At 37.9% G+C, this 23,126-nt stretch overlaps 2 protein-coding genes and 1 long non-coding RNA gene across 6 annotated transcripts in view; 2 read left to right on the top strand and 1 right to left on the bottom strand.

The window, feature by feature from the left end:
- Positions 1–2,047: 2,047 nt before the first annotated feature.
- On the bottom strand, positions 2,048–9,505 carry myadmb (myeloid associated differentiation marker b). The gene is made up of 2 exons (XM_058760773.1): positions 9,416–9,505; positions 2,048–4,614 (listed from the first exon to the last, which is right to left on the bottom strand). The coding sequence occupies exon 2, from the start codon at positions 4,518–4,520 to the stop codon at positions 3,639–3,641; it is 882 nt and encodes a 293-aa protein (XP_058616756.1). The 5' UTR covers positions 4,521–4,614; positions 9,416–9,505; the 3' UTR covers positions 2,048–3,638.
- A 1,951-nt stretch (positions 9,506–11,456) lies between these two features.
- Positions 11,457–14,380, top strand: LOC131530071 (uncharacterized). The gene is made up of 3 exons (XR_009268316.1): positions 11,457–11,508; positions 12,348–12,412; positions 13,422–14,380. It is a non-coding gene; the product is annotated as an uncharacterized LOC131530071 (long non-coding RNA).
- A 998-nt stretch (positions 14,381–15,378) lies between these two features.
- The window catches only part of myo9b (myosin IXb), a 35,792-nt gene continuing 28,044 nt past the window's right edge, over positions 15,379–23,126 (top strand). For 2 of the 4 annotated variants that reach the window (XM_058750758.1, XM_058750766.1), the window contains exons 1-3: positions 15,381–15,661; positions 16,239–17,135; positions 22,817–22,911. In XM_058750758.1, coding sequence (XP_058606741.1) covers positions 16,299–17,135; positions 22,817–22,911 — 932 coding nt within the window. In that variant the 5' untranslated portion in view covers positions 15,381–15,661; positions 16,239–16,298. Of the gene's footprint in view, positions 15,662–16,238; positions 17,136–22,816; positions 22,912–23,126 lie in introns of all 4 variants that reach the window. The other 2 variants (XM_058750772.1, XM_058750751.1) reach the window with 2 other exon arrangements.

Raw genomic sequence — 23,126 nt, 5'->3', positions numbered from 1 at the left:
TGGTCCTTCATCCAGCAAGAAATGTCTGTTAGACAAGCTGAGATGCGAGCAGCTATCGTCGGATCATCAGGATGGAATGAGAGGTAGAGTTGAGTGTCATCAGCATAGCAGTGATATGAAAAGCCATGTTTCTGAATGACAGAACCTACTGATGCCATAAACAGAGAAGAGAAGTGGTCCAAGAACTGAGCCTTGAGGCTCCCCAGTAGTTAGATGTTACGACTTAGATACCTCACCTCTCCAAGATACTTTGAAGGACCCATCTGAGAATTAAGACTCAAACCACTGGATTGCGGTTCCTGAGATGCCCTTTACCAATAGGGTTGACAGGAGGATCTGGTGGTTAACCATGTCAAAAGCAGCGGACAGATCCAGCAAGATAAGTATTGAAGATTTGGAATCCGCTCTTGCAAGTCTTGGCTTCAACAACTGAGAGCAAGGCAGTCTCGGTTGAATGTCCACTTCTGAAACCAGACTGGTTGCTGTCGAGGAGGTTGTTCAGTGTGAGAAAGGCAGAGACTTGGTTGAACACAGCTCATTCAAGTGTTTTAGCAATGAAAGGAAGAAGGGAAACTGGTCTGTAGTTCTCTAAAAGAGATGGGTTAAGGGTGGGTTTCTTAAGTAGTGGGGTTATACGAGCCTGTCTAAATGCTGAGGGAAAAACACCAGTGTGAAGGGATGTGTTAATGATGTGAGTGACTGCAGGTACAACTGCAGGAGAAATGGCTTGAAGGATATATGTAGCGGTTGCATCCGAAAATTGGAAAATGCTGCCTTCGGAGGACACATTTCAAGGTAGGAAAGCACCAAGGCATTCTGAATCCAGTGTTAGCTTCACTTCCTGTCTCTTGAGATGCCTTCATCTGGTTGATTTTTGAAGGCAGCATAGATATATACTATGCTGCCTTTGATATCCCACAATCCTGTGCATCCCATTCCGTGATGGTTGAACAAAAATAAAGATCTGAGTGTTGCGTTTGGTGGTTAGTTTGTGTATGTTTCTGACCAACTTTTTGCACTTTTGATGTTATTTCTAGCGATACATCAGTATTATAGTAATAAAATATTCACTTAATTATCACCAAAGCTCATTCTATTTTGATGTAGATCATTAAACTGTTACGCTGCCTCAGAAGCATGTCCAATATCAGTTTCGTGAGGTGTCTTCATGCGCAAACGTTGCCTGGAAAGTCATTGCCGGATAAGAGGCAATGGTAATGTGGTAAATGTAATCTAGACGTACTGCATTCACCATGTTGTCATTGTCACTTGACCTTACAGCGTCAGTTGCATCATGTCACTGCCATTTATAAATCCTCTCCCGTGAACTCATGGTGTAGTAAAGTGTCCATCATATGCACACTTCATAATCACGCCGGAAGTAGTTAATGCGGGTATACTTTTTGCCTACTCTTTTACAAGTACTGTGAATTCAGATTTACTTCTTTTGTCACATACTGTTGTGATGTTTTGGCAGCCACTGTCTTTATGAGTGGGTCTTTCATTCATTGAATATGTTCGTTCAGAATACGGTAGCTACTTCATCCACAAACAAAATAAGTGACTGTTTTTATGTATGCCTGTGGCCGTGTTTGTGTCTGTTTGTATTTTCAAAATTCTTCCATATGTTTTTACTGAGAATTATGAGATTGATTTCTGAAAAAAGAGACAGCAAGTGTAGATACTTCAATGTAGCATTCTGTACACATGTACATAAGCAGTTGTTTGATTATTATTTCTCCTATTTAATTTTAGGAGAAACTTATTTGGCAAAGGTGATTCAGAAATTCAGCATAATTCAACAATCCATCCAAGCCCCCGGAGCCTTGAAAGACTTTTGAGCAATTAAATGTTCCTCTGGGTGAGTGCATATAGTGTGAATGTACTAGAATGTGATTCATTAGTTCAAGGACAGAGAGTCAACAGATGTTCTGTATCTTTTCACACAGGCGTAACTTTAAACAAAGAATGAATAAATGGTATGTAAGTCTGAATCACCATATACAATAGTAAATGAGGCAAGAGTGCAGATGTGCAGATATCACGCTTGTTTCTTTTTCATGGCTTTATTCAGAGCTAGATTACACATTCACACAACGCTGCGGTGTGTGCTGTTCTCCTCTTAGCACAGAGGGACTTACATAGAGAGAAACACAGTGCCACAAATGCTCTCTCGCTCTTTGATAACACAATGAAAACATTCTCATTCAAGCATCGAGGACTGTGTAACAGTCTGTGACAGGCACATGCAGATCCCAGAGACTTACAGCACAGCAAACAACATTTCATTTTCTTTCTTATCGTGAGGTGTTTGTGTAACTGATACTTCTGGTGAACAAGAGAACAGCAACGGTTTTTATAGAGATTTGACATGAAAACATCTAAAGCATTTGCATATACTTGGCAAATCCATGTGCACACATACAGCAATAATATCCTGTAAATATAAATCCAGTACAATGTGTATTTAAGAATAACAAAATATTCAATATCTTCAATGTTTCATGATATGTCCAGATATACATTTATATTTCCCTTCATCGTCAACGTGTCTTATGTGACAGAAGACAGAATTTTAAGAATTAATTGTGTACTATTCAGTCCACCATATAAATGGTTTGACCTATATGCACCAAACAGCAGTGTTATGTACTGATACATATCCAGTATTACATCACACATATTAAGTGCAACAGTTTTAATGATGCTGATTTCCTGAATGAACTGAAGGGTGTTACTGTGTTGATTGAAAGCTTGACATTCACTCAAATTACTCACAAAGTTATAGTAGCTAGTACAAGAAACCTTCATGCAAAGCAACATGATGCACAATGAGCTAAAATAATACAAAAAAGTAAAATAATATGTGAAACGTACATAATAAAAACAGAAAAAAGTTGCATCCATTTTTGTCAAACTTATGTTAAGCAAATGAAGGCAATTATGTACTTTTATATACTACTGTTCAAAAGTTTGGGGCCAGTTTGACCTTTTAATACTTTTATACTGCAGGGATGTGTTACATTGATAAAAAGTGACAGTAAACACTTTTACATTGTCACAAAAGATTTCTACTTCAAATAAATCCTGAAAAAGTATCATGGTTTCCACAAAAATATTAGGCAACATGAATATTTTTAATATGAATGTTTCTTGAGCACCAAATCAGCATGGTTTCTGAAGGATCATGTGACTGGAGTAATGGATGCTAATATTTCAGCTTTGCCATCACAGAAATAAATGACATTTTAAAAATGTATTAAAATAGCAAACAGTTATTTAACATTTTAATGATATTTCACAAGATTACTGTTTTCACCCAAAGACTTCTTTCAAAAACCTAAAAATTCTTACTGACTCCAAACTTTTGAACGGTAGTGTATATATAAATATTATTTTTTATTGAATCCTTTTAACATATATAATTAATTTTGTCCATTTGTTACATTTTACACTTGTGTAAACTTTTTGTACACATGATTGCTAAACAGGCATGACAAAAATATAGCGAACAGTGAATATAGTTTATGACCTATCATTTCAACATCGCTACTCCCCAACCCTCTTCCCTCTTTCTGCCTTCTATTGTTTTGCCTTCCTCTTGTATTATTCTGTCTTTTTAATTCCCGGTAAACCCCTTAAACAGTAACAAACACCAGCCTGGCTGAGTAGATGAGATCAGCCAGATAAAGAATGAAGTTGAGAGCACTGAGGACTGAGATGGCCAGCAGCTTGTCCCATGGACACAGGCCGATGCTGGAGCCACAGATGTTGGGTCTGTGGCTCTGGCCTCCGTGCTTATTGTCGAACTTATAAATAGGCCAGATTATGGTGGCAGACAAATACAAGCCCACAGCCAGAAGGGCATATGTGGACAGGAAGCGGGCGAAGGAGAAGGGTAGGCAACCTGTGCACTCTCCTACGCACATCACGATAACGGCAGCCGACAAGATGAAGCAGATGCAGTACACGGCCAGGCACCAATTGGTTGCTGCATTCTGGTTATACGATATGGGCTCGCTGATGAAGACGAATATGATGCAGGCGACGAAGGTCTCGCACACCTTTAACAGCCCTGGTGCCGTGGCCATGTAGCCGGCTACTTCTCCTGGACGAGCCTTACTCAGACTCACCTCGCTTAAGTATGCGATGGTGGCGAGGCAAGAAAATACGGTAGACACAATGCGGCAGTTGATCATCTCGCTGCGACCAGCGTAGCCTTTCAGGAAGTACAGGGGGAATATGATCGAGGCGGAGAGGCAGAGGAGGGAGGCGTAGCAGGCGAACGTGATCGGAAAGTTCTTCCATGAGACCGGGGCGCGAGTATGCAGGCCAAACATTTCCACTAAGATTATCAGAAGAGTTCCAACAAAACTAAAACTCCAGCAAAACACGCACCAGTCACCCGTCCCGTGGGTTAGATTCGCTCCATAAAGAGCTACGCTGAACGCTACACAGGCGAAAACCATGGCAGCCACACGGGCCCACAGGAGAGGCGAGGAACGCAACACCACAGGCATGATGGGCTCACAAAAGAAGATTTACAGAGCAATTAATGTCAGCTGTGAGTAACAGGTATAGATGTCCACTTCTATTCGGGGGCTTCTTGGTTGTCTAGGAGTAAATAAAGAAAAGGTAATCAGTCAGTGGTAAGAAAGAATTGTTTAAACTTATATAATATAAATAAAACATCTCATAAATTTTTCACATATTAGAGGAATAGTTGACCCAAAAACGACAACTCTGTCACTATTATTCAGACTCTTGTTGTTGCAAACCTGTATGAGTTACTTTCTTCTTTGGTACACAATTGTTTTTTGGCAAATATCTGTGTGTGTGTGTGTGTGTGTGTGTGTGTGTGTTTTTTTCATGCAATGATGTTTTGGACCCCATTGACTTGGACACTGTATGCACAACAAATCAAAATGAAGGGAAAAAATGAAACCTGGAATACACTACTCAACTTTTGCCCAGATTTTTGCCCTGATTTGCAGTCTGGACATGTTGACAATAATTGACAAAAGTCACAGCCAGTTTGCAGATTTTGGGCAGACAGATTTGTTAGATTTTGCAGAAAATCACATAGTGTACAAAGGGCACTATATGCTTCAGACTTTTTAACTTCAGACTTTGATTCCATCAGGGCAGAGGATACAAAACATATATACAGTGAGGAAAATAAGTATTTGAACACCCTGCTATTTTGCAAGTTCTCCCACTTAGAAATCATGGAGGGGTCTGAAATTGTCATCGTAGGTGCATGTCCACTGTGAGAGACATAATCTAAAAAAAAATCCAGAAATCACAATGTATGATTTTTAACTATTTATTTGTATGATACAGCTGCAAATAAGTATTTGAACACCTGAGAAAATCAATGTTAATATTTGGTACAGTAGCCTTTGTTTGCAATTACAGAGGTCAAACGTTTCCTGTAGTTTTCACCAGGTTTGCACACACTGCAGGAGGGATTTTGGCCCACTCCTCCACACAGATCTTCTCTAGATCAGTCAGGTTTCTGGCCTGTCGCTGAGAAACACGGAGTTTGAGCTCCCTCAAAGATTCTCTATTGGGTTTAGGTCTGGAGACTGGCTAGGCCACGCCAGAACCTTGATATGCTTCTTACAGAGCCACTCCTTGGTTATCCTGGCTGTGTGCTTGGTCATTGTCATGTTGGAAGACCCAGCCTCGACCCATCTTCAATGCTCTAACTGAGGGAAGGAGGTTGTTCCCCAAAATCTCGCAATACATGGCCCCGGTCATCCTCTCCTTAATACAGTGCAGTCGCCCTGTCCCATGTGCAGAAAAACACCCCAAAGCATGATGCTACCACCCCATGCTTCACAGTAGGGATGGTGTTCTTGGGATGGTACTCATCATTCTTCTTCCTCCAAACACGTTTAATGGAATTATGACCAAAAGTTCTATTTTGGTCTCATCTGACCACATGACTTTCTCCCATGACTCCTCTGGATCATCCAAATGGTCATTGGCAAACTTAAGTCGGGCCTGGACATGTGCTGGTTTAAGCAGGGGAACCTTCCGTGCCATGCATGATTTCAAACCATGACGTCTTAGTGTATTACCAACAGTAACCTTGGAAGCGGTGGTCCCAGCTCTTTTCAGGTCATTGACCAGCTCCTCCCGTGTAGTTCTGGGCTGATTTCTCACCTTTCTTAGGATCATTGAGACCCCACGAGGTGAGATCTTGCATGGAGCCCCAGTCCAAGGGAGATTGACAGTCATGTTTAGCTTCTTCCATTTTCTAATGATTGCTCCAACAGTGGACCTTTTTTCACCAAGCAGCTTGGCAATTTCCCCGTAGCCCTTTCCAGCCTTGTGGAGGTGTACAATTTTGTCTCTAGTGTCTTTGGACAGCTCTTTGGTCTTGGCCATGTTAGTAGTTGGATTCTTACTGATTGTATGGGGTGGACAGGTGTCTTTATGCAGCTAACGACCTCAAACAGGTGCATCTAATTTAGGATAATAAATGTAGTGGAGGTGGACATTTTAAAGGCAGACTAACAGGTCTTTGAGGGTCAGAATTCTAGCTGATAGACAGGTGTTCAAATACTTATTTGCAGCTGTATCATACAAATAAATAGTTAAAAAATCATACATTGTGATTTCTGGATTTTTGTTTTAGATTATGTCTCTCACAGTGGACATGCACCTCGATGACAATTTCAGACCCTCCATGATTTCTAAGTGGGAGAACTTGCAAAATAGCAGGGTGTTCAAATACTTATTTTCCTCACTGTATATATATATATATATATATATATATATGCAGTATATATTTTGCTTCAGATTATGATTCTATCCGGTTGGCGAATACCAAACATGTTTGATATTTTGAGCCGATTTTAGAACATTGTTTTCATTTGTTGTGCGTCTCCTAGCAACATGTTACAGGTTTCAATGTGAGTTTGTTGTTCTCAGAACAAACTGAAAGTCTAGTGTGTGATCCTCGATTGTTTATGTTCAGTTTTTTCTGTAATCATTTACAAGTTTATAACATCTACCTCCGGTTTCACAGACAAGGCTTAAACTAGTCCCAGACTAAAATGCATATTTGAGCTGTCTCAACTGAAAATATCTTGCTCTGACATATCTTAAAATAGGTCAGTCTCATTGTTCTGTGTCAAGATGCACACCTTAATGTTTTCTTCCAAGGCATTTTTGTAAAAGTTGCTTAAATATCTTAATTTAACTAAGGCCTAGTCTTAAACTAAGCCCCGTTTGTGAAACCAGGCCCTAGTGTTTTAAAATCTCCTCAGATTATAAAAGTCATGCGTGCATGTATCATACAGGTTTGCAACAAAATGAGTTTGAGTAAATGATGACAGATGTGTCGTTTTTGTGTAACCGGTCACTTTAATATCAAGGCAGAGTAAGGTTGTTTACTGAGTAAAATGCAGAAGTTAATTTGAGATGACAATAATTTCATTTTGGTCACATTGGTAGTTATAATTCCTCACAATGTCCAACTGAAACTTGTAGAATAATAAGCCATATAGTCCTGCAAATCAAAATGGCCACATACTGAATAAATGGGTACTCTATAACAAAACGTCTCTGAGTGTCTTTCGGGATTCCAGACTGGGAGTCAGTGAAATTATCTCTGTAAAATATTCGAGCTATTTAGACAAATGCGGCACAAGCGAGACCTCTACTCAACCCTACAGTCCATCTGTCATCGACCTCTGTGGGAGGAGCCAGATAGGCTAACAATTGGAGCATTGAGACCCTCTCCCAGCCCTCCTACACAGTTCTGTAACAGCCAGGAATACCTCCTTCATCTTGTCAGAGAGGTTCAAGTAAACAATGGAGGCATGCGTGTTTACATTTTCGGGTTAAGTAGATGGAAAAGAACATGGTTAGGAAATAGGGACGAAAAAACATTAAAGAAATGGCAAAAGAAGCAAGACGCCAGGCAGATGAATTCAAAGCCACATATGGACAGACAGCCAAGGGGTTTGAAAAAGTGTGTCCTTTCACCTCACGATGAGCCATTTTAAACACAGGCGGGAATAGTATAGTTGTGAGTCATTTATCCCTCACTCCCCCATTTTTTTCCCGCTCTGCCTCTCTTACACTCTTTCTCTGCCTAGTGTCAGATTTTCCAACTTGCTGATCTATTCCAGATGTGCTGCATCCCATCAAACTGCAAAAAGAGAGGGATGTGCCTGGAGTTTTCCACACTGAATTCCCCCGACCTCTCTTTCCTCACTTGCTGATCTACCCCACGCCCACCTTTCAAAGCCTTTCTCTTTTTATACTTCTTTCATTCCCATTCAGAATTGGTTAGGCTACTAAAGAAACAGAATACTAACAGTGGAAGGAAACTCCTGGCTTTTGTCATTCACTCACAGCTATTTAACATGAGATGAAATGTTGCTGAATTCAATGCAATACATGATTACTCATCTTCTCCTTATGCAACAGAAGTTGCCCATGTCAAGGAAAAAAATCTGAAAATAGACCCATGTAAACACATGTATGAGAAAACAGGACATGACATGAGGTTGGAAAGCTGGAGACAGAGTTATAGAGAAGGTCACGCGGATGTCTGAGACACGAGACATAACTCGATTTTCTCCCTTAATCTGTATACAGTGCAGTCACTTTTCTGTGCAGAAAAAAAAAACAACCTCTGTGAAACCGTTTTACCTGTTGCACTAAGAATAAAGTAAGGTACCCTTTCTTGACTGCCAACACATTTTTTTGGTGGAAAAATTCACTTTGTGTATCAGAAACCAAGTTTAGTTTTATGTAAAAGACCAGGATGGAAACAGAAACACTAGCCTAAACTGATCTTAAATGGAAAACATAAAATAAAATTTGCTTAATGTACGATGGAAGCAATTTGTATCAAATGAACTGATCAAATGAGTGAAACAGTTAAAACGACAGAACGTGAAAATTACATTTAGCTCGATATGAGATCATCATCCTAACAGACACTGGCTGCAGTAGTGGGCGTGCCTCTCCACGTGCCGCACCCATAATACAGTATAAAATGTACTTTAAAATAATAAAAAAGAACGCATTTTGAAATAAAACGTTCCAAATGTCTTAGTAAATTCTTAGATTTCTGTCTCCGTCATTATTTCAGACGCAATATACAATTTTTACACAAGCGCAACACGTGACGGATGCAAATATAATATAAATATTTTACATTTTATTTAATTTTATCTGTCAGATTGATCGCTACGGATACACACTACGCCAAAGTGAAAGTTTGAACAAATTAGATCCAAAATGTTATCGCTAGGCTATCAGAATCCAGAACGCAATTAAAACAATCTGTAGTTATATAAAGAACGTGTGTCAGTATTCAAAGGTAAATATAACGGTGCTGCTTTCAAAAAGATGAAAATATGTAAACTATCCTCTGCCTGTTTCTTACCGGCTTGTCCCGTTATCTTTCTCTCGACGTGCTCAGTCTGAAACAAGTAGGCGCGGTCTTGGATCTGACTTTTCATCAGTCAGGACACTTTAACCCAAGTTTATGAGGGATACCCTCCACCCAACCCCCAATCCGCCCATTACATGCCAAATTAGGTAATATGTTCTCTCTCTCTCTCTCTCTCTCTCTTCTGCTCTTTCTTCAGCCCTCATAAACTGCAAATGCTCCTCACAAGAATTTCTGAGCATGAATTTACTTTCTCATTCATACAGTTACTGAATTCAGTCTACGCCAAATAAAAAGACCCAGAGAGTGTATTCAGTATTTATAGTGTCTTTTACTGTTTTATTGACTAAACTTAGCTAACTGAATTAACTAAAAATAAACTAAAATTCACCACTACCTTTTACACTCCATCCCAGTAGGATAACAAGAAATCTGACCTACCTGATCAGAATGACCAATTTAAACAGTCATCTTTGAAATTATCGCACATCATCTCAGGCATTAAAGTGTCTGGATATAGGCCTATTACTGTTGTATTGCATGCTGAAAATGAATGTCATGGAAATATCAGTAGGCTATGCGCTGCTACAGCTTGTGACAGGAAAGACTAGCTCACAGCAAACCCTAACAGGTTAAACCTAAAAGGTTGTGTGGCCTATTTATAGTGAGCGTATGTAACCTGAAAGTTAGGTCAATATAGTAAAGATTAAAGCATCATTTACCTCCTATAAAAACTAAAGAAAACTAATAGTGATCCAAATATAGATACTGGCAAAAACCAGTTAAACGACTCTAATTGGTCCATTTCCGGCCTCTTGGTTGTGTAACTATTGTTATTTTACCTCATCAAGTACTACAAGTATCTCAAGTGGATGCTGGTCCGGAGAAGACTAGAAACTTTTAAAAACAGACTTTCAGAGAAATGTTAGCATACTATTTATTTATTTTTATTATTGTGAGTTCAGTGCAAGCTGGATATAAATGTTATATTCTCACTTAATAGCTGCAGTTAACAGTATTTTAAACATATATATATATATTGTTCTTTAATGCAAGCCATTTGTCACCCATGTCAAAGAGAGATTTGTCAAGATAAAAGTAGCCTAATTTTGGGTTCTTATCTATGTACATTGATAATAAACATCATCATAAATACTTAACCAACAACTGTCTTACTGTATATCCATTTTTGCATGTTTCTTTAAAAAGAAAAAAAACACTTTTTTATTTCTGTTGCTAGGATGCAAGAGCATGTTACTATGGAAACCAGCTGTTTGTTTGTGGTTAGAGTGATGTAGACTCGGAGCACATGTCCGCTCACTGAGAGAACTGCTGCAAAAAGCGGAAACGGTGATTCCTCTCTTGCTTCAAATCACTCCCTTACTGAGATGAGAGTTTATGAGGAAGGAAGAGCGTAGCTGAGCAAGATGAAAATAAATTTGCCCTTTCACACATCTCTTTCGATTTGATAATCTTGTTTGCTGCTGTTGAAAGCAGTGATGAGCTGATAATAGTACTTTCGACTTATATGACAACTGGTAATGAAAAACTTGTACTATCATGACTATCATATTTATAAATAAATTGTATATTTAATAGAATGTATATAAAATGTATATAAATCGTATAAAAAAATAAATCTATATATAGTGTTCAGGATTATAGATTAGTCAGACTGACAGATGTGTAATTATCAGTCCAATATTGTTAACACCACTGATTAAAAAAATCACTACTTGTCAGTAATCAAAAGATGACACAATAGTCCATTTCATATGAAATAATTTTTTTAAAGGCTGCTTATGACTGGTAAATTATCAAAAGTAATGTATTAATAATCATTTGGACTTGTCACAACCCGCGGCTTGAACGCGGATTCTTTAGCTAAACGGCCCTAAACCGTTTCCCATTCATTCTCGATGGTAGTGCTAAACCACTACGGATGCAATATACTTTCGGCCGCTAGCGCTCTCGTGGCGCTCTTCCGTGTTTCGGCACCCGCGGGAAGTTTGAATTCGCAGGAGAAGAAAACAGTGGCAGTCTGCCTCGGTTGTTTATTTCAACGCATTCTCAAGCATCTGTCAAAGGTAAGATATTTTATGTGACATCAGTATATGTTTTGTTACCGTTAATGCTGAAATCACGTTAGTAAACTTTGTTCGTTTTCAAACTTTACCCTGTCGGGTTTTGTTTACTATAGTTTATCGTAGGTTGATTGTTTGCACGCCAAATTATGAATGAACATGGCTGTAATTTACGGTTCTGTGTAACGTTATTGTTTGTCATCATTAACACGTCATCTGTTGATTACAAGCTAAATTATGAATGGGCGTAACCATTATTCTCATTTTTGTAATGATATTACATGTATTCCACAGTTCAAAAATGTTTTCTGACCATGGTTTTACTATAGTAACCATAATTTAGCCATGGTATTTTAGCAGTAGAGTCATAAAAATAAATTTACCATTGTTGTTATTGTATTGGCCATTATATTTACAGTACAGCCATGAAATTGTAAATGAATATCAGTCTGCCAAGAAAAGCAGGAGTACTACAGTATTGTAGTGTGTACGTGTGTGTACGTGTGTACTTGTTTTTCTATTCAGGTGGGGACTTAAACCTGAATACACACAGACTCATGGGGACTCGTGTCACGGTGGGGACCTAAATTGAGGTCTCCACGGGTAAACAAGCTAATAAATCACACAGAATGAAGTTTTTTGAAAATCTAAAAATGCCTGTAGTCTCCTGTAAGGGGTAGGTTTAGGGGTAGGGTTGGTGTAGGACAATAGAATATACGGTCTGTACAGTAGAAAAAGCATTACGCCTATGGAGAGTCCCCACAAGGATAGCAAACCAGACGTGTGAGTGTGTGTGCAGAATTATTGCTTTTTGTAATATTTCTATTGCGATGTTCTTGTAGAGACCACTGTTTCTACACTGCTGTCATCTGTTCCTGGTACCATGCAGATCCTCAGTCAGATACAGGTAAATATTTGACACATCAACTACATCATACACACAGGGTTTCTGCAGGTTTTTAAGTCTTAAAATGTCTTAATTTACCCTTACACAAATTAATGCCTTAAGAACATTTTAAATCAGAGCAGAAAGCCTTAAATTCATAAAATGTTGGATGCAAAGCAAAAAGTGAATGAATCTCTTCCTCTGTATTTTGTCTTGTTTTCCAATACAAATATCAAACATCTTTCAATCAAAATATGTTTATTTCAGATGCAAATATTCATGAAGTCTTGAAAAATGTAATGAAATTAAAAGAGTTTATTCTTAAAACAATAACAAATATCAGTCTATGAGCTATCAAAACTTCCCTTTAAATTAAGGTTACTTTTTTGCCAAATGGCAGATATTAGTTCTTGTTTTAATCACAAAATCACTTCAAACAAGACTTTGTATTTTATGTTATTTTGTTTCTCCAGTAAATGTATTTTATTTAAGAATCTTTAGGCATTTGCACTGAAAAACAAGACAAAAATACTGAGGAAGAACATCACTTTTTTGCAGCATGATCTGAAGCTGCAGTAAAAGATATTTCCATATTCTAGCGTCTGGAGCAGAGTATTTCAGTGCGTTTTTGTAAAATGAATTGTAAAAAATTATGAATATCTGTTGGAAATTGTATTTTCAAACTCTGAAGTTAATACAACTCATTATGTTTCTCTCCAGACATTTACATTCTACAAAACATATTTTAGTTTTTTCTCATTTGTTCCTCAAATTTGCTTTACTTGGTCTTAAAAATGTCTTAACCTTCATAAAACCTGCAGAAACTCTGTTTTCTTACACATTAAACTAAATATTTTCTTACACATTAAACTAAATATTTTCTTACACATTAAACTAAATATTCAACTTGTTGCAGACACCACTGGTACACTGCCTGTGCCCTCGCTGTTTTCATATCATGGTTCCCATGTGGAGCCCCTATCATAATTTTCAGAATGCAGAAATTAATTCATTTTTCCCCTCTGTGTAGGAAGTACATATACGCCACCTTTGCCGGCCTCGCCTGCGACCCCCCTGGACCTGTGAAGACTGATGGCAGGGTGTTTGTACTGGACCACAAACACAGAGCCCATTGACAACTTTCTTAATAAACACCGTGGGAAGAAGGACATCCTCAGGAGCATGCAGCAATGCTCCACAATTCCTCTACTGATCCAAACAGCATGCTCCATTCAACCACAAAACTGCACATTTCACAGTATATCAAGCACCTGGCCAAACTGCTGAACACCAGTTCTTCATTAAACAACTCCAGAGAAACGTCTTGAAAGCGGGCAGTAAAACAACCAGTGTGCCAGTGGTAACAATGAAGCCTGCGGATGTAAACCCACCAGCACCTGCTCTGACCACACTCCTAACTCATGAGACCATTGAAACAATTGTGTTATGGAGCGGCAGCAGCAACCTGAGCAGGAGAAGACTTGTCTTGCTTGTGGACAGCCAAAGATGGTTCCTCTAACCACTTTTTTCTTAATCAGCAAGGCCCTGTCAGGTACTTCTACTGTTCCACAATGGTTTTTAATGCTAACAGTGATTAAGAACTAACACACCCCAGAGTTATTTAAGAGAGAACTTGAGGACACAAAAGAAACGGGTGGAGGAGAAAGGACAGCAAAAACACAAAAGGCCTGAAACTGAACATGTTAGTCGCTTGTGCAGATTTTGTAAAATGGAGCTGAAGCAGGGTCCAAACAGTCCTCACATACACACAGGCTTTCCTGTCGTAGCAGGGAAATATGTTCATTGCCCTGCTAAAGTCTTTTCCATTTACCAACCTCAGGACATGCAGAAAGATGACCTGGAAAGAGTTGAATGAGTCGGAGATGGGTGGCAGAAAAAATGAAATAAATGACATTTCTTGATCTTTTGCCCCTTAATAATATTTAACTCATGTATATACTGTATATTTTGATTTGTTTATTGTTCAGTGTGAGACTGTAATATGTATATTTTGTCAGAATTCTATTTTTCTCTATACTTTATTATTTTGGATCAGTATTTACTAATCTTAAAAAGTGCTTAAAGCATTTAATAAAAACAACTGAAAATTACAAATTGCTTCACGAGTGCTGTGTTCTTTTTCATAGGACAAATATTTTACAGTTTCTATGGTTTTGGAAACACTTAATTGATTATTTAACTTAAGTGTGACTTAAATTATTCCATCACTTAATCAATTTTCATTTAGTACTTGAATATTACTTAGTTTGAGTCAAATTTAAATGCCTCTTATTTTCATTTCAAAAGCCATTTAATAGAGACCATTCATGTTTAATATAACCATTATTATATAATTTATGTTTTCATATAACCATGTAATGTATACTACTATTTTACTGTATTTCTTTTACAAAGACATGAAGTTTCATGCCATTTAGATGAAGGTAACTTTTTATTATTTTTTATTTATTTATTTATTTTTTGTATATTTCAGCAAACATAATTTGGGGTCTCAAATGACCCTGAACAGCACATAAATATTGCATTGTAGTTGGTAATAATGTTTGTTTACATTGTTAATGAAAGTTGTTGTACAGTACCGAAAAAAGAGCTTTTCTCTCATTGAAATAATAGTGAGGGACCCTTACTTACCTTGCTGAAGGGAAATTGGTTTTGTATGCTGCCACCTGCTGGTGAGAACCAAACATGCATTGGGAGTTACACATGGCCATTTATGTTTACTTTTCCTGGTTCCAACTCTTTTTAAATTTTAAATAAATAAATAAATACATTTTTTTTCCAATTTGTGATTGGAAATAATTACAAATATAACAATGACTTTTGAGAGGGGTGCTGGATCTGTATTCAAGTATCAAACTTGCAGGTGTTTATACCTGCGTGAGCGCGTGGCAGCTGCAGTGGCAGTGTGAGTGCAGGCGGGGGCGGCGTGTCATCACACATTTCAACTGCAATTAAACACGCTGCGATGTCAGGAAGTAACTAGCCGTCAGCGTCGTCGACATTCTGGAGGCGAGTTAGTATTCTTCCTTATTTCTCGTTGAACATTTCTCGGTGTCAGTCATTTATGCTGTTTACAGAATCTGTGCAGTATATGTCGGTTTATCGTGTCCGGTTAGGCATTAATGCAGGTGGGCGGCTTTTAATAGTAGTTGAAGCACTGGAAGTTTTATCTGGAAAGCACGGCAGGATTTTTTTTTCCATGTTGGAAATGACTCCGTTCTGGAACACAACGAAGGTGTTTTGAAACAGGTAAATTTATTGGTATTGTTATTTAATGTAGCCTACTTTTTTTTTTTTTTAATGTCAGTCCATATAACTATAGTCAGATTTTCTAAACTCTAAACAGTTTGTCACGGTTGTTAAAACGCGTTTTTATTACACTGTTAATTTGTATATAAAACTAAATATTATGCTAGGATGGAATTGGTGCATTTATATTTTTCTCTAAATTTCAAAAATATTTTAAAAACAAAAAGCTGTTTTTGTACGTTCTGACCATGTTGTGAACATTGAGGACAATATTATTTTTCACACGATATTTTAATATGGATTATGTGTACTCACACAAAAAGAAGTCAACCTAGCCAGCAGAGAATAAATAAATATGTACAGCAGTACTTGAGCATTGAAAGTGAAAATAACTTTTTTTATTATTATTATTATTAAAATGTATGTTTTTATTATTTTTTTAACAAAATAGTTTGTGGCACACAGTTTATGCTGATTTATAATCTGTTGCAGTTACAACATTAGACAAGTGTGTACCTGCATAAACTGGGGGTCTGATTGGTGGTTTCCCACTTAAACACATTCTTTTTGTCTCCAGATCCTTATCATGCTGTACTGTGCAGTGTGGTATGCTGATGCATGTCTCTGAGTTTAAAGAATGAATGTCACAAACGGCAAGACGACAAGCTGCCAGGATGAAACGGTCTGCACTTTGCAAGTTTATCCCAGGTTGTCCGTCAAACCTGGGCAAAGCTGCAACCTCAGGGTCCCAAAAGAGGCAACGGCAGCCACTGTCATCAAGACCGCTCTCGCCACACTTGGCTTGGACACGTCCAAGACTTACGTCCTCGTGGAGGTCCAGGAGTACGGCGGAGAGGAGTGGGTCCTTCAAGCCAGTGATCAGCCTGTTCAAAGAGTCCTTCTCTGGCCTAGAAAGGCCCAAGACAAGCACCCTCAAAGTGATGGATACTTTTTCGCCCTTCAAGAGGGAAGCTACGATGGATCCATCCAGTATGATGTTATGACATCTGTCCGGCAAGAGAAAGTAGCTCAGGGTCTTGTGAATCGGGGTTTTGTCACGCAACAGCCTCAGGAATACGACGATTTATGTAACCTCCCTGGGCTGACGGAGGAGAGCATTTTGGGAACTCTGCGGCATCGCTTCCACAAGCAGAAGATCTACACGTTTGCAAGCAACATTCTTATCGCAGTCAACCCCTTCAAGTTTCTCCCCATCTACAATCCCAGATATGTCAAGATGTATGAGAACCACACGCTGGGCAAGCTAGAACCTCACGTGTTTGCCATTGCGGATGCTGCCTTCCACGCAATGCTGAACAAACGGGTCAACCAGTGCATTGTCATCTCTGGTGAGAGTGGTTCTGGTAAGACGCAAAGCACCAACTTCCTTATCCACTGCCTGACTGCTCTCAGCCAGAAGGGCTATACCAGTGGAGTGGAGCGAACCATCCTGGGGGCAGGCCCTGTGCTTGAGGTAAGTTCTGCTGTGGGTTTGAGGTTTATCAGATTTAATTTTCTACTTTGAAGTCTGATTGTGCCTAGTTGTAATAGGAATCCAAGAAAGGATGCAAAACAGCAAGTTATGTTGAGACCCTGATGTTTTACAATGATAATGTCTGTTGGATTTATGACATCTGTGGCCTTGTTCAGGACTCCGCAATAAATGATTTCTTCAACTTAAATTTTTTTGGACATTTAGAGGTTTTTCCATCACATCATGTTTACCTCATCTCAAATGATGCATTGGTTTCAACAGCTTTTCTGTAGTGGAAATGACGATGATTTTAGTCTTGTAGGGTTCAGGCTAAGACCTGAGTAAGTTGAGTTCACTCCGTCGTGAAGTTATTTATTTCAGTTTTTCAGTTTCTAATTTTTGTTGTTTTAGTTTTTAACTTTTTCCCATGTAATATTTATATTTTATTCTATTTCATTTAACAAAACCACATTTTGAATTTCAGATGTATTTAGAAGTAACCAACACTAGTCCCAGTCAGTTTTAATGTGATCTTCATATAACAAAAAAAAAAACATGAAGAAACACTGAAACAAACATGGGTCTAGATTTTTTTAAGTTACACTCTGTATCTTGTCTGTAAACTGTAGTCTCTTTTAATATTGAGTTGACTCATCTGTATTTCTTGATGCGCTGATAAAGAGTCCCTTTCGGGACGGAAATGATGACCTCTATGCAGGAAGTGGCTTGCCCTGTCATAGTATTTAGCATGCTTTGAGCTCTTCATGTTGAGGACTATTAACAGTGCAAGAGAACTATGAAAATGTGATGTTGTCCTTAAATAGTGCAACAGATTGTGTGAGAATGGTTTCCCCTTTTCTCCACTAAGCATGGCCAAACTAGGATCTAGAAACTATTCTGCCTCGTCACATGGCCAGTACACTTTCACACCGCTTCCTCTGCTTCTCCCAGGGAAAAGGGGAGACCTCTGACTCCTTGTACACTATAAATATACACTATAGATCATGAAACTCTCAGTCACAGTTTAAGAGTTTCAAAACACTCTGATATTTATAGGTGCTGCCATTGTTAATACTCAAAACAATGAGATGAATGACTAGTTCACAACACTCTTAGGAGTTTTTCAATTGTTTATACAATATATTCATTACAAGTATGGTATATATCTCTGAACAGTCCGCTTCCTAAATTTCCTCTTCAGGATTTAGTATGAAGTGCTACTAATGTGCCAATGAAGTTCTCTTGAGGAAATAACTCATAATTAATTGGGTTTCCTTACTGTGGCCTGAAATCCCGCCCTCTTAAACACAGCTGTCAGTCATGCACTAACCTACTGGGATTCTCAATCTGATCCTAAACGGGTTGAGCAAGTTCTCTGTTTTTCGTAAAAGCTTTCTTTCTTCAGCTCGTTCCAGCCCCTCTCGGTTCTGGAGTATTGCTTACAAAGAAAGTAAATGGCAAAGAGGAACAAGCAGCTTGCGTTATGCCTTGCTGGTTTAAAATAGGCTATATTTCTTATAAAGAAGGTTATGTTTTGAGTAGTTGTGTGTAATGGGTAGAAGAAGCAGAACAAGCAAACAGAGTGGGCTTGGTGAAACTTTATCATCATACGCCTGAGGTTGAGTGTGACCATTAATATTTGATGCGCATTTAAATGAATAGATTAGATGATTATTGGATCTCACGTGCCTTAGTAAATGATAAATAAAATATGTTCCTGAAATGAATCATTGAAATCTTCCTGTTCCCAGATTAAGTATTTGGTAAAACTTTTCAATAAGGTTCCATTTATTAACATTAATTAACTTGGCACATTAATTTGGGAACAAGACGACACTTCTGTACAAAAGTCTGGGGTCGGTAAGAGTTTTTATTTTTTTGAACAAATTAATGCTTTTATTCAGCAAGGATGCGTTAAATTGAAAAAAGTCACAATTAAGATATTTATTTGACAATGATATGAAAGAAATGCTGTTCTTTTGAACTTGCTATTCATCTGAGAATCCTGGGGAAAAAAATACACACAAAAATATGAACAAATATGAAAATAATACACTTAACTTGTTAGTGCTTAAGAGACTTTTTGGTACAAAGGTGGTGCTTCATATTACTGAGTTCTATGTTATCCTCCTTTGGTTTTGTTGAATTAAAAAAAAAACTGTCCCTGTCTCCCGCTTCACTCTTTCATAGAGACCTTTGTGTATTGCGTTCACATGCACCCCTCACAACAATATGCACATTGTTTGTCTGGTAGTGTTATTTACACATGGTGTTGTTTATCTATTATGCATCAGCTTTAGAGACTCCACCACCGCAGTAATGGTGTTTTATGTTTTGGCTCATAGAGCTTAGCCCTTGAGCAGATAATTGTACTAGGGGTCGACCGATTATCGGCGCCGATATTACTCATTTTTATGATTATCGGTATCGGTCGTTTTTAAAACCGATGTGCCGATAAAATTATTTAATTTTGAAACGCGGTATTTGGCTCTGATGCAGCCTGTCAGAACTCACCACTCTGTGGCCTCGAGCAGTCTCCGCCCACCGCGCATCTGATTTGTTGGGAGTCACGATTCAGACCAATCAATGTGGAAGACTAAGGCACTCTAACACTGAAAGCGCTTGCTACAGTTTCAGTGATCACGCATCAGTTGTCTCTCAAAGGCAGCAGCAGACCTTGCTCAAGTTGCAATAAATCACAATCCACTACACTGAAGTTGCAAAACACCTCAATATTATCTATTTATGGTTTCCGCGATAGGAAAACGCAGACGGAATCGCGGAAGCCAGTCATATAAAGGGAATTTACTGCGCACGGAGTTCGTCAAAGTTTGGATGAATTAATCAAAAGTAGGTCAGTTAAACTGACTCGCGCTATGGACTAGTATCTGTAAATACTAAGCTGCAAAAAGACTTATTTAAATATGAATTCCCTGTATATGTGAATGGCACAGACGCGCGGTTTTGATTATACACACACACACACACACACACACACACTGAAGTGCGCGACGCTCGCGGTGTTTTCAGCATCTGCCTTCTCACTAAATGAGGACATAAATACATGAACAACATCCCCAGAACTGCTCTGACAGTTACTTCATGAGCATTTGACCGTTTCATTTGAGTAAAACGATCGTCATATCACATAAGAGGTCCTCATGGCAACCCGTCAAAATAAAAGTTCGATTTATCTACTACTACAACAACAACAACTTTTGTTTAAAAGAATAATCACACAATACGCTATTTCTTCCATGTTTTAATTTTAATGGTAAACAGATTTGTTTACCACAAAATTGAGTTTAACTCTCATTTGATTAAAAGATAACTGAAATTAATGTTTTATGGATTCATTTGCACTGCACTGTAAATTAAAACTAATCGAAATTACTGTCACATAGGCTAAGATTAAGAGACTGTCACAAAGGCCAAGATTAGGACGACATAAATTTTGACATTTCAATAGGCTATTGAACCAAGTGTGCCTATAACAGGCTATTAGTGTTATAGTTTAATTAAAATAGTTACAGTCTTCTTCACAACTTCTACAATGGAGCTATGAAGACAATTAAATTATTTACACTTATTATATTATAATTATGAGAGGTTATGCTATTCCACATACATTTCTAACATGTAAATTATTGAAGCCAAATACTTACATTTCCCCAAGCTGTTTAGCTGTAGTACAGTATTCATAGGCTTAATCATGAAGCGTGCAGTGGCCCCACTTTTAACTCTCTCTTTATATTACCCTTATTGTAGATGGATGCATGGAGGATGACAAGAGTAAGAAGTGCAATCAACACCAGGGAAGGCAGTTTTTGTCAGAGCCCTTGTTATTATTAATTTTGACATTAATATTCATTTTTACATCAGACATAATATATTGGTTAAAAATATCGGTTATCGGTCCACTTGGGCTGTAATAATCGGTATCGGCATCGGCCCTGAAAAACACATATCGGTCGACCCCTAAATTGTACAGCTTTCCTCACCTAAAGAGTTCTTCATTAGATATCCAGTTAGCATTGTCCCGTTTAGGTACTTAAACAGATTTGAAAACTCTATGAAATTATTCAATTAGTCCTGTATTAAAATTGTTCTGTATTAGTCCTTCTTAATGGCCACTTTTTTGTAACAAAATAAGAAGAGGTATATTTCTGAAAAAGATCCAGAAAGGTAAGGTGGGATGTACGTTGCCGTTGTGGTTGATTTTACATTATGGGCATTATAATGCAAGCGTTATTTTTTTTTTTTACTGCTCATATTAAGTTTATGTTGAAAATATACTAAACAGGGACACAAAAATGGGTCACAAAAAACTGGGTCATGTCATGTTTTGAGAATAAAACTTATTGCACTTGCACTGAATTTTTACTCTCACTTTCACTGAACTTTGATATTAAGAGTTTCTGCAATTCAGTTTTCTTATTACTTGATAGTCTTGTGACCTGTGTGCTTTTAAATAAGAAAGAGAGCTTTGTTGGAAAGCAGCTGTTAAAATGCACAGCAGTGTTAGACCTGATCTCAGCCTTGTTGTTGAGCGTCTAACAAATGTGGAAGCCCTGGGCGTTGGCTTCATCAGAATACCAGAACGAGTCATAACAGGCTCTGTCAGTCCAGCTGATAAAAACTTAACTGACAGATGTAACCCCTCATTCAGTTTTCTTTCACGTGTTTCCTCAGTATTCACTATCATTTGAACATGGAACTGGAACGGGAAACTGTATGTTTAATAACAAGTTTACAACAGGATAAAGTCCTGAATGATGGTAATGGTAGAGATCGTCTTGAAAATATGCACATGTTGAGAATCAATAGGGAGCAGTGAACAAGCCTGTCATTACATGTTACACATGCCAAAGTCCATCTACAGAAAATTTCGTTTAAAAACTGCAGTATGTAATTTCTACACTTTTTGTGGCACAAAACAAAATATCAGATATAATTTCACAAAAACTCCCCTTATCTGCCATTGTTCTGGCAAAAAGAGAGCTATATGTTCACTGAATAATGACTCAAATTTTATCATAAGACTTAAATGTAGCAAGTTATTTTGAGTACTTTTATGTTTTTTGTGCATTTTGGAACTTTATAGTGAGTTCATTGTATCAAAAAGAGTGGTTCAGAGATTCTTCAAAACATATTAATTTGTATGTCGCTGAGTGTCAGATGAGTTTTAATTGACGTGGTTGAATAAATGACAAATTTCACTTTTGGGTGAACTATTAACTGGATTAGGAGGAAAATTACAAGTATATCAGCATTAACTACATCAACAAGCAAGTCAAACTGGGCAACAAAGCCATCTAAGATAGATTAGGTTGTGATGCCTGTGGCTGATATAAAATTAGCTCTGTGCTGCTCACATTTTTTAATTTCCTTTTTGTAATCTACAACAACCTACATGCTGTGGTTTGAACAACTAATAATAATAGTAATATTCTAATGTCAGGCTGTTGGCTGTAGTTTCAGATCCAATTTCTCTGTTCGACAAGTTTTAAAGGCTAGTTGATCTGATTAAGTTAGGCCATCGTCTTTGTCTCAACACAAGAGTTGTCTGTCAACATTCATAAAAATCATAAGTGTTTTTTTAATTTTTTTATCTGAAATATTTTTTCCTGTGAGAATGAAACAATTTGCCTCTCTAATGCATTCCTTTCTGTCTTCCTCAGGCCTTTGGAAATGCTAAAACAGCATACAACAACAACTCGAGCCGCTTTGGGAAGTTCATTCAAGTGAATTATCTGGAGAGCGGCGTTGTGAGAGGGTGAGTCATCTGTGTACTTCTGCCCATTCTACATCACACACCACAACTCCCACAGCTTCTCATCAACCACATAAGAGATTTTCTGCAATTGATGCTAATGTATTTTATCTTATGGGGATAATGTTAATGTAAAATTATTATGTAATACTGCTAATTCATGTTCATAAGCACCATACAACATTTGTTGATTTCATTCCCCTTCTTTTAGAAAATTG

The sequence above is a fragment of the Onychostoma macrolepis genome, chromosome 02 (assembly GCF_012432095.1).
Source record: "Onychostoma macrolepis isolate SWU-2019 chromosome 02, ASM1243209v1, whole genome shotgun sequence".
In the NCBI taxonomy this organism is placed as follows: domain Eukaryota; kingdom Metazoa; phylum Chordata; class Actinopteri; order Cypriniformes; family Cyprinidae; genus Onychostoma; species Onychostoma macrolepis.
The sequence above is the reverse complement of the archived record's forward strand: the minus strand, read 5'-3'. Positions and strand labels throughout refer to the sequence as shown.

What these genes read in the sequence shown, in the direction of transcription:
- myadmb (XM_058760773.1), bottom strand. Translation starts at nt 4,520, where the DNA reads ATGCCTGTGGTGTTGCGTTCCTCGCCTCTCCTGTGGGCCCGTGTGGCT.